Source organism: Micrasema longulum, unplaced genomic scaffold (assembly GCF_059751315.1).
Source record: "Micrasema longulum isolate JH-2025_06_02 unplaced genomic scaffold, ASM5975131v1 h1tg001201l, whole genome shotgun sequence".
NCBI classification, from domain to species: Eukaryota; Metazoa; Arthropoda; class Insecta; order Trichoptera; family Brachycentridae; genus Micrasema; species Micrasema longulum.
The window spans coordinates 106365-119250 of record NW_028278388.1 but is presented as its reverse complement, the minus strand read 5'-3'; the positions used below and the strand labels follow the sequence as shown (position 1 = coordinate 119250).

General features: G+C 30.5%; 1 protein-coding gene across 1 annotated transcript; it reads right to left on the bottom strand.

The window, feature by feature from the left end:
• Positions 1-3000: 3000 nt before the first annotated feature.
• LOC148276549 (uncoordinated protein 58-like) lies at positions 3001-12271 on the bottom strand (the record flags this gene model as incomplete). The annotated part of the gene is made up of 3 exons (XM_088234101.1): positions 11716-12271; positions 5485-5604; positions 3001-3127 (listed from the first exon to the last, which is right to left on the bottom strand). Coding segments are annotated over exons 1-3 (457 nt in total), but the record flags the coding sequence as incomplete, so codon positions are not given.
• Between the last annotated feature and the right edge of the window lie 615 nt (positions 12272-12886).

Genomic DNA, 12886 nt, shown 5'->3' with positions numbered 1-12886 from the left:
TTTTTAATATCCTTTGTCGTTGTCTCAGCTGATTGCTCGCTTTTTGGTTTGATAATAATCATTGGGTCCGCTTTTTTAGTTTGGTTAAAGTACGTAGTATTGGTTTGTTCTGGTTTTGTATTCAATATTTTGATTTTTTCATTTATTTCCGATATATTTTTTACTATTTGAGTAGTCAGAGGCCTTAAAATCTTCAATTCTCCTCTCATTTCCGCATTTTCTGATACTAGTTTTGCTATAATGTGATATAGGTTATCGGTTTCTGCGTTTATTTTGTCTCGTTGAAGAACTGAAAACTTCATTTTCCCTTCTGACATTATTGATTTTATATTTTGTATAAACGTGCGGGCTTCAATCAGGGGATTTTGGTAATACATATTTGACGTTTCCAAAGTTTCACCTTGCAGGGAGCTATCATTGCCTGGGCTTTTTGTGTATTCCTCTGGGTCAGAGTTTCCCTCTGAGAGAGATCTGACGATTTTGTTTCTCTCCTCGTTCTGTTTAGGTGATCTTGGTGTCAATGTTGATTTGTTAAATGGGTTGATAGGTGTGTTACTGTAAATTTTTTTTTTTTTTTTTTGTTTAGGCCAAAATAAATTTCAACAAAATTTATATGTATGTATATTTACGCAAATAGATTTATTTTTGTGCTAATCAAATTGCTTTCTCCCAGGCGCAAGTTTTCAAAACCTAGTTTTGTCGATAAAACAGGTAGGCAAAAGTAGATTTCTGTGCTAAGGACCATGTAGGTAAAGCAGATTTAAAGTAGTATTGGTCGGTTAAAACAGGTAACTTCCTTTACCACTATGCTGTCCTGTCACAACATGAATTTTATTGATGCTTGTAATTATCAATTTGTAGGTAATAGTTATGTTAAATATATTTTTTTTAATTCTTGTTTTTACTCACTTATTTTTGGGGAGATCCTAAGTAATTTATATATTTTTGTTGCTTGTGTTTAGTTTTACAATTTAGTATATATTTTTTTGTGCTTCATTTACATACTTGGTTGAAAACAATTTAATATTCTAGAGCGAATTTTGACTGAACTATGTTAACTTAAAACTGGATATATTAACATATAATTATTTTTTTTAAACCACTGAACTTCCTCATTGCGATGTACTTGCCCTGTACCCTTAATTATTTATCAACCTACGGAAGCTAATGGTCTATTTGTAGATTCCTTTGGGATTTAAAAGTAGTTCAACTCTTGCTAACTCGACACAGTATCAATATATTATTAATTGTTGTTGACTGACTCTTACTAAAGTTTGTGATTATTTATGTGACGATTTTACTTGTGGTTGAATTATATTGCGAAATACAAAATACAATGGACATAAATGAAAGATAAACCATAATAAAAATATAATTGATGAAACTGTCCGTCCCTCAAGAGATTGAGAACACTAAAAATATAACGCCGGAAAAAGTAAGCACGTGAAGAAAAGCCTTTAATAAAGTTTGTTAATCATTGCTCATAAAATATATTAATGTTGATAAAAATTATGTTTCTAATATATTTTAAATTATAAATTTCTGATGTTGAAAGGAGAGTGAATGCGGGCAACAAAATGAACGGAGCACTTAGCAAAGTAATTGCTAATAAAATTATGTCAATTGACGCTGAACTGGCAGTGCACAACGGAGTTTTAGTCCCAACACTTATGTATGGAAGTGAAACGTGGAGCTGGCAGAGGAAACATGAAAGCCGGGTGAACGCGGTTGAAATGCGATATTTTAGACGAATGTACGAGAAATTAATGTATGACAGGGTTACGAATGATGAAATCAGGCGAGAGTGTAAATCTGAGTCAAGTATAATCGATAAGATTAAGAAAGAGTCACCGAGATGGTTTGGTCACGTAGAACGAAGAGACGACGATAGAATGGTAAAACAAGTCAACATGGCGTTAATGAACCGTAACGTGAGACGAGGACGACCAAGGAAGACGTGGCATGATCAGATAACCAAAATCTTAAGTCTGGTCATGTCAAAAGCAGACAGAACCGAATGGCATGTATGACAAGATGTATGAATGTGGAAGAAGCTAGAAATATATGCCAGGATAGACGTGTGTGGCAGTCCATTTTTCTCTGCCTACTCTTACGGGGAAATGGCATGATGGTAGTAGAAGTAGTAGATAAATTACTTTAAAAAACAAGCATAAAATATTGCATCGGTGTTCTGAATATCCGGAAATAATGTTTTAAAGTAACAAAATAATGTAAAAATAACCCTCATGAGGAAGTTCAGTACTATGGGAAATAGGACTCCTAAAATTGTTTTTACCCGTGGTATAAATTTCAGCATAAAATTGTTAAACGAAGATTCTTGATAGTGTATAAAAAAAATATAAAGATTATTTAAATAAAAACTAACTACTTTAAACGACGTCACTAGTTCTTCCAAATCGATTAAATAGAGTGTTGTGATAGATTTTTGGTTTACCGGAAGTCAATTCACCAATTAGCAGAACTCACCGAAGAGAACTAGTAACGTTACACGCGGAGTGATTTTTAAATTACAAAACTCTAAAATATCAAAGCGTTCATAAAACGACACAAAAATATTTTTAATTTTTTAGTTTGGTTTGATAGTCTATTTAAAAACAAAAATTTATACAAATCCACTGCACTTCGTCATTAAGTTGTGAATACCACACATTTATTTAAGATCCCATAAAATAACTCACGTTTTAAATACATTCAACCTGAAAAAACTATCCTGAAATACGAAAATAAGAAAGTAAAAAAATACTATTTAAACTTGATCAAATATTATCAAGTCAAAAATATTTTTCGTAAAATGGATATAAAAAATATGATTTACTCCTAAAAATCTGAAAACAAAACTTTTTCTACCATTTTTTAATAAAAAAATAAATAGTACACCCGCTTTATTTTAATTATGTTAAACATCGTTTTGAGAATGCTTCGTTAAACTTGATTAAAATGTATACCGCCAGGCTTTTAGGGAATAATAATGCAGCTTACCTATTGTCGTGATGACGATGATGGAGAAGAAAAGCGCCCCCACAAAGGTCCACTGGATAACGTCCGGATTCTCATCCCCGTCCCATCCCTTCTCTTTCATGGCTGATAAGATGGCCTTTTCAAAATCCTGACAGAAATAAAACACACCCCATTAATAACGTCATAATCATATTTTATTTTGAACACCAACTCGGGGTTTTTGTCCCAAAACGGTTTGTCCTTGTTGTACATTCAGAAACCTACAAAACGAAAAAAAGTATGTTGATCAATATTTGACATTCATCAATCATCCATCGGTTTCCATAGGTGTAGACAGAGAGGATAAAACGCCACTTTAATCTATCTTTTCACCTCGCTTCCTCTAGATTTATTCGTCTTCTTGTGCACGCACGACTATTATTTCGACTTTTGACTTATCTGTCTTCAATTTTTTGTTGAATTGACTTTCTTGGTATTCCTCGTTTTCTGTATCCATCAACATTTGCATCATAAATCTTTGTACCCGTTCTTTCACTATCCATTCGCTTTACATGTCCAAACACAGTCATTATTTTCCCAGTTATGTGTGAGAAACAAAACTTAGACGGGTACTTTCAACTCGACGACTACTCTTAGGTAAAAATTCTGAAAAAGAAAAACGTATGGAGATAAGTCCGCTTCGTCGTGTAGTGGCTTAGCGCGTTTGTCCACCATGCATGACGTCCTGTGCTCAGTTCCTGGGGTTATTTATGAATCTTACCGCGGGGTAGAAAAGAAAGAAATTCAGCGATTTTTTTTGCATGCAACGACACTTTGCTTCATATATGGTAACACTTATGACTAACAAACATGAATATTTTCATTTGGAACATTATTGCGACCTTAGGCATTACCCAAAACACTTAATTAGGTGGAATTGACAAATCCGTATTAGTTTTTTTTCCGTTATTAAAACAGTTTTATAATTAACATTTCATACTTCATCATTTATACTGACGTTTAATAATCAGTGCGGCCATATATGAAGCAAAGAACTAAAATCCCCGGATTTATTTCGTCTCTTCCCCCTCGAGAAGGTTCATAATAGCACTTCTGACAAGATGTAAGTAAAACATTTATTTTATATGTAGTTTATATATGACGGTATTAGAAGCAAGCTTAGAAATCTCCATTGAAGGAGTTACTGAGTTGTTTGCGAAAAACTTTGAAAAAAGAGTTGTGAGATTTCTAATTATGCTTTACTAACGCAATGGAGAATGCTTAGTTTGCGGTGTTAAGTAGTAAAATTGAAATCTGTTTTCTCAAGATTTAGAGACGGTTTTAAAGTACACTATATTTTAGGAAGGTAGTTTTTATGTATAGTTTATTTTAGCATCAATAACTAATTTTCCGTTTTCGATGGAGATTTTTAAGTTTACTTCTAATATGTACAATATGTGTGGATAAAGCTTTGAGTAATAATACGCCAATGGCTAATAGAGTCGCCCATGCGGACAAAACTCATTCAATTATTACCAAGAAGTTCAGTTTACTGCAATACAGCGGGCCGTAGGTATTCTGGTCGAGAATTGCAGGTGCAAACCGAAACCATCCGTTACACGTTGTTGTTAAACTAAAAACCAAACCAAAAATTAGGTTCGCTTTTATTCTATGCAAAAGAGCAAAAAGGTTTAACTTTAAGCGGGAGTGAATGATGATTATTTTATGTCAAGCGATCCTTTTTCAAGACATAAATGGTTTAAAAAGCTGCGATTGGAGTATCAATGCAGTGCCCTATGCAGCAGCGACCGTAGTAAAATAAATTATGATGCCTTATTTAATTAAATTTTTTATTTGTTTATTTTTCCATACATATATTTACATAGATTTTAATTACAAAATACACATCCAAAAAAATACGTCTTAAAATTAAGCTACTCGTATAACATAAACTGGAAAAAATTCCTACAAAGACTTTATCGTCTGAGTGAGGGCCATTCCTTTTTTAATTATTAATTAGTTTAAAGCATATGAATTTTGTATGACATGACCAAAAAAAGAAAAGAAAAGAAGAAGAAAAGAAAAACAACATTAACATTTGGTGATATTACGAAAACAGGATTTATTTGCCAAAAACATTTTATTTTTAATTTTTATAAAAAAAAAAAAAAGGTGTCTATCTGTTCCTCCCATGCTAGTCCGAGACCTCAAACCTACTTTAAACTGTACCAGTGATTTAATGTTTTGTAATTCCTTAGTTAGAAGATTGAAGGATCTTGGACCAACATGTTAGCAGGGCCTCTGTGCGAACTTAGATCTGCATCTTGGAACTGACAGAACACTATCGGATCTATTGCTAATACGATTTAAATTTTTACTAAATAATTCCCTATTTTAGTGAACATATTTCAGGCACTGAAATAAATATATTTTATGTCATTAAAAAAATAACAGTGATTGCTTTCAATCCGTACGTTATTTTTCTATTTGAAAAGAGTCTTCACTAAAATAATTTAAATATCTTACCCCTAGTTTCCCGACCACCGTAGTCGTCCAATTTTCTTTGTGTAATACGAGGGTTTCTTTTGTCAACTTCCAAATGTCTGCTGTGAAGTTTCCCCGGATATGAGATATACTCGATTTGACCTAAAATAATATTAGCTATATTATTAAACTGAAAGAAAAATACACTTTTAGAACTACGAACTTTCGTGGAAATTCGAAAGATCAATTTTATGATATCAAATACATAGAGGCTGATTTTATTATCTTTGTTAGTTCACAAACAATTTATTTTTAAGCATTTACAACTTTTCATGTTCAGATACACACCTCTTAAACATATTTTTACTTTATAATAATAGTGACAGTATGAAAAATTTGTCAGTTTCGAGAAGTGCCACTTATATTTTTTTAGATACATCAGAAAATTCTTAATGAGAGTCACCAAGGATTCATGATTGCGAATATTTTTTTAGAAAAGCATTTAGTTTATCGTTCGCTGTATTAGTTCGAAAAAATCGTCATTTTGTTCGATTATTTTAAAAAGAAGGCATTTGGTTTAGTGTAATTTTATAAATATATATTACCTTTTACCCGCGGGAGAAGGGAGAAATAAGTTGATTTATTAGTTGTGTCGTTTAGCAATTAGAATTTTCCCTATCGAATGATATATTGCATTGGAATAAAAAGTAGCCTGCATCTATTGCCAGTCTTCTTACAATTGCTTTAAAAAAAAAACCACCATCTGTTATTCCATAACGACGTAGCGTCATTATTTAGATTAAATATTAATTAATTTTTCACCTACGAACTTTACAGTAGGACCTATATTTTTCGGAATGAAAAATAGCTCATCAGCTCTTACGCTATCCCTATGCCTAAAGTTCGCTTTAATCGGTCGCTCCGTTGTGACGTGAAAGAAGAGTATTTTTTTTCACTAAGAATTGTTTTTTCTTTTTAAATTTAATGCCTTAATAAGTCGAAACAATTTTCCGTTTTTTTTTTTGTGTTTAATAATAAACGATTTAAATCAGTATATTATTTGAATATTAAAATTACTCTACTAAAGTATATTTATATATATCATAATTTATGTTTTATTTTTTTCGCATCTTTGTTCTCAATTTTTTTACTTTTTCACAAATGTTTAAAGTATTTTATTTTTTTTTAATTTCTTCATATTTATAACAAAACAGTTCTATTATTGTTATTATAATAAATTATTAAAGTGCAGCTTTAAAACGGGTATTTTTGTATCTAGTGAAGGTGCTGGGATTATTTTCATGCAATTCAATTAAATGTCTCATACTTATTTGTTTTATTTTAGATTGCATGCAGTTACTTTGTTTTTCCCAATAAACGCCGTATTTCGGCACTGAATCTGAACCTGCAAATTATCATTAATTTAATCTTTATTAAAGAAATTCTGAAAGACTCTATTTTATTATGTGGTCTCAATTGTCACTTTTCATAAATGTAGGTTACTCACTTCAAAAATATACTGCCAAGTATGGCGGACTTGTAACAATAATAACCTAACATCAGTTTCCAGAAATATATTATTTCAAATCAAATTATTATGTCACTTTTCTCACTTATTAACTTTATATTTATTAGAAAGTATGGGAAAAGTAGTTATTTAACTTAATTTGCCTCAATTTGATATTTTTCCTTACTTTTTTCACATGTAAACTATTTTTCAATGCGGAGAAATTTCACAACGACTGAATTCTATAACTGTCAAAATGGGGTCCAATAAACCTAGCGTAAAGTTTGACTTGGTATACAGCTGGGATAGCGACTACTGAAACTTATTCCACTCTTACAACTGAACCTAACCTCGTGTAGCTCTGGAATAAGTCAAATTGATTGTATTTATCTCAAATTCAATTAATTTTTAAAACATTCTATCTTCCTATAGATTTTAGAGAGAAATATCGTTAATGAGTGAAAAAATGATTGTTAAATTTACATAACATACTGATAAATTTTCTTCAGCAACCACCAAAACCAATGTTTATTATATTTTGCAATTTTTAGTCGTATTATAAATTTAATTTTTTACATGAAAATACATGCATTCAATCGTCTAAACATTTATAAATAGCACAGAACGGTATATAATTTTTCTTTTTCTGACCAATGTCAATTTGTATAATATCTAAGATCCCAATAGTTTAGTGGTATTAGATCCCAATAGTTTAGATCAATTTTAAGATATTTGATTGCAGAAAAATCTTCTTTTTGAAATATAAACCTTGTATATCATAAGCAAGGTAAATAATAAAGCAACTCCTATATAAAAATAAGTTTAAAAAAAATTAAAAATCTAACAATAGGGAAATATCACATACTACAAATACCGATAAAAATATATGAAATGGATTTAGAACAATTAATTGTATTTTCAAAATAAATATGGAATAGGGATATTAAAGAAATGTTTTCATACATAAATGCAAAAAATTAGTTTAATAAAAATACGTCGCAAGAAAAACTTGACGTGTTTGGCCTTGGTTGTTGTGACGTCAATATTCGTGAAAATGTTTTAAACAAATTTCAATGGCCAGGAACAAATAAACATAAATCGTGATGTATTAGGGGCGTGACTAATGGAATGACCGTTTTTGAGCGAATTAAAAATTAATAAATTAAAAATATTTTTTATGCTACTAATAATTACAAAAAAAAATATTTTTTTACTGGACAGTATTTCATAGGCCTTTATTACTTTATAAGTGTAAAAAAGTGATATTTCCCTTTAGTGCCGCTTGGCGTAATTCGACGTTTACAAAAATAAATATTTATATTTGAATATCAATTCTTTTAAGCTTGGTTAATCACTCATGAACACATATATTTACCAATAAAAAGTTATACAATCTATTTTACAGAATTTATCCTGAAGGTTTTTACACGTTTTCAAAATACTAATAGGCATTTTTGTTTCCATTCTTAACGTTAGGCCAAGGCGGTGGTCGAACAACGAAGAACGTTGGCCATGACTGAGCGTTTGGGCATGAGTTCGTCATCATTTTTGAGGACTCAGGGCATGTCTATGTATTAATATGTAAATGCTCTACAAGCATTATTACTACCTATTCTAGATTACGTTGGTTCTTCCATGACTGATTCAACCTATGAATTGATTGATAAACTTGAACGACTTCAGAATAAATGCAAAATATACCCAATGTTTAGGACCAGTCCGGACAGTATTTCATAGGCCTTTATTACTTTAATAATGTTTAAAAAATGGGATATTTCCCCGTTGTCTTTCTTCAATTATTTACATTGAATATTTTCTGATTCTGATTTGAGTCTACTGAACACTTTATTTTATTTTTTAGCTAAATATTTTTAAAAACATCGGAATTTACAAACTGGAATGTAACGACTGTAATGCAGTTTACGTAAAGCAAACTGGGCGCTCTTTTATAACTAGATAATTTGGAACACATAAGATACTTTAAAAATAAAAAGCAAGATTCTCAATTTGCCAATCACTTAATTGAAAATAATCACGAAATTCATATCTCAAATAAACCAATTACATTACATGTTGAAAGCAAAGGGCGTAAACTTAATATACTCGAACAATTGGAAATTAATAAATATCTAAATAACCCTAATTTTAAAACAATAAATGAACAAACCAACCTAATATCTTCACCACTATTAAAGATATTTAAATAGACTGTTATTTTTCACTTCGTTACTTTATGTACACGCTTATATAACGCGTAATTAAAAGATGAATCATGTTACAATTGCATTTATATATTTTGGTAAGAAATTTTTAAAAATAGAAAAAATTGTATAATTATACATTTATGTTAACATAAATTTTTTCATAATATTTCAATCATGTTTTAAAATTAAAATGAACCTATTATATTATTATTGATATATTTTTGACAACAATTATTTAAAGCTATAAAACTATAAAGCTTCATTAATTATCTTACAATACATACATGTATGTCAATAAATACTTACTTTGTTATATTTTTTCCAAAATTCAAATATAAATACCTAAATTCCCCATTACCTATTAAACACTTAGCCTTGCCCTTAACCATTGGTTTTTTCCTCAATTATGATATAAATAAAGGTAGTGGACCAGACGGGATCCCTCCTATTTTTATTAAAGCGTGCTACCAAAATTTATCTCTCCCACTTTTTATATTATTTAAAAAGTCTCTCCAGGAATGTGTTTTTCCATCTCAATGGAAGAAAGCAAACATCACACCCATATTTAAATCTGGATCAAAAAATGACGCAAACAACTATAGGCCAATTTCAATACTATCGACATTCGCTAAATTATTTGAAAAAATTATTTATGAAAAATTATTCCATGCAGTAAAATCCTATATCTGTCCTCAACAACATGGCTTTTTCTCCGGACGCTCGACCGTTACAAACCTTACTTTATTTACAAATGATATTTTAAACACAATGGAAAGTGGTTTCCAAACTGATGCTATATACACTGACTACAGCAAAGCCTTTGACAAAGTTGACCATTCAGTCTTAACACGCAAACTTTTGGCTATAGGTATACATGGTGATCTTCTGCGCTGGCTGATATCATATATTAGTAATCGATATCAATCGGTAGTAATTGGTGGGTATAAATCTGACTGGGCAGAAATCTCCTCTGGTGTTCCCCAGGGAAGTCTACTCGGTCCCCTATTATTTCTTATATATATAAATGACATTGATGTTTGCTTTCGTTATTCAAAATTTCTTATTTATGCCGATGATATGAAAATATACGCTAAAGTTAAATCTCAAGAAGATTGCCTCATGATTCAAGACGATCTTAATCGTCTAACTGACTATTGTATTGAAAATAAACTGTTTTTGAATATAAATAAATGTGTCTGTATTACATTCACAAGGAAAAGAAAAATTCTTAATTTTGATTACAAACTAAACAATAATGTACTAATGAGAAAGCACGAAATTAAAGATCTTGGGATTGTTTTAGACTCAAAACTACTTTTTGAATCGCATATCAATAAAATTACCTCCAAAGCATTGAGCATGTTAGGTTTCATAATTCGAATGAGTAAACACTTTAATAATCCAAAGGCCCTTATTTCATTATATTATACATTTGTCAGAAGCCATTTGGAATACGCCTCTCAGATATGGAATCCCCAGTATGCCATATATATAAGTAGAATAGAAAATATTCAAAACAAATTTATAAAGTACCTTAAATACAAAACCGGTATTTCTTATGTATCTACTCTCACTGTCTCCACCTTCCATGGAATCATTTCTCTACAATACCGCAGAGTGTGTGCGGACCAACTACTGCTTTACAAAATTGTGACAGGAATGGTTGACTGTACAGAGCTGCTTGGTTTAATAACAATACATGTGCCAGCCAGGATTTGTAGACGGTACCACCTGTTTCATGTACCAACAAGTAAAACATCGTATGTTAAAAATGCTTTTTTTCGTAGGACTTTTTCAATGTACAATACAAAATTTAAAAATATAGATTATACAAACATCACTCTGTCAGATTTAAAATTTAAACTAAAAATGTATTATGTAACTTAGTAGACATTATAATAATAAATATGTACATCTCCCCCCCCCTCCCCCTCCTTATCCTATCTTCAAGCATTTTTGTCCTTATCCCGCCCAATTTACAGTACATTAATGTTCTTAAAATTAATATTTAAAATATCTTTGATTATTGAGTACTTGAAAATAACATTTTTATATGTATAAATTGTATGTATTTATTTGATATGTAATATATATTTTCTTTACTAACTTTGTATACTATGTGGAAATCTGTTATTGGTTCTGAGTTTATACACTATATCTGTTTGTTTACTAAAAATATGTATGTAGAACTGTTGATTTCCCTAATAAAATAAAAATAAATAAAAATAAAATACTCGTACATACTATAGTTCACAAGATTATTTTTATTTTCTACTTAGGTACCTTGAATTATATAACTATATAAGGACATTAAATCCATCTAATCTTCACATTCGTTTTAAAATGCCCTAACAAGGCGAAACAATTGTCACGAAATTTTTGTTTTTATATTTGTAAAAATAAAATAAAGTGTTTAATAGACACAAATCAGTGTTTGATTTCTAACATTATAAGTTTAAATATGGAGTTCTACAAAATAAACACCAAATCAATCAATAAATTGAATATTTTCTTTCAAAAGTCTCATGACGCTCTGAAAAATAGTAAATAAATTAATATTACCTTTCTTTCATGTTCGGCTTCAAGGTGCTCGAAGGTAAACGCACCCAGGATGCAATATGACACCACAAGAGAAACTAGCATGAAGTGCGAGAACACGCACGTGCAAAACTTCCACGTGTAATACAGGAACTTGGCGCACCGACTGGGGGGCCCCCCCTCACTATCGTCTCCTGCAGTGAGGGCCGGCGGGCCCTGGCGGGAACGCGACATCTTCCGAATTCAAATCCACGCACTGCACCAAATTCAAAACACACACTTTTGTTTAACAAGCACGGTTACACCATTTTTAAGCCACTAGTTCATTTGATTTTCAAAACCAACCTTTATAGAAAATGCACAATTTTAATTATTTTTCAGTACGAAATTAAAGAGACAATGCTTTATTTCAATCCGCAGGGTTTACATCATTTTTGGGCTATTTGTGATTTTTTTTGACCAATGTTATCATGTTTTGTCAAAAGACCGTAATAAAAAAAACTTTCTAAATGGCAAGAGTTTGTTCGGTTAACACAATGGGGAAGTTTAGTGGTTTTAAAAAAAAAAAAAAATGTCTATCAAACTAAGCCAAAAAACTTTGGTTTTTATGTATCGCACTATCAGCGATATAATTTTTTAAAGTATTGTAAATTTGTTTTTTTTTATTGAAACACTTTACATGCATAAACAGTTTACATACAAATACATAAGGGTGAGCATATTGCCTTATGACAATTTCTTCCTACCTACCCTACTAGAAAATCAGTGGTATATGAACAAATTGTTGATTTATTAATAATTTCACTACAGAACAAATTATAGGTAAATATATTATTTTTTACGAAGCAAATATTGACTAAATATCTACACTATACGATGAAGAGAGGAAGGGGTAAAGAGGGAAGGAAAGTGGGAAAAACTTAAATATTCAGGAAGCCAAATATTCTTAAATACTTAAATAATAATAATAATTACATATTATCTCTTACATACTCCAGAGACATGTTTATTCTGATCTTTCCAGCTGTTAATTTTTATATGTTATTCATGGTTTTTATAAATGTAAATAATATTATTAAGTCAGTATAAATATAATCTTCACCAACAAGCTACAAAAAGTGGCTTGGTGGGATTTTAGTTTTAGTGAAAATATAACAAGTGAAATTTTTTTAAATTGTAAAAATGTATAATTATG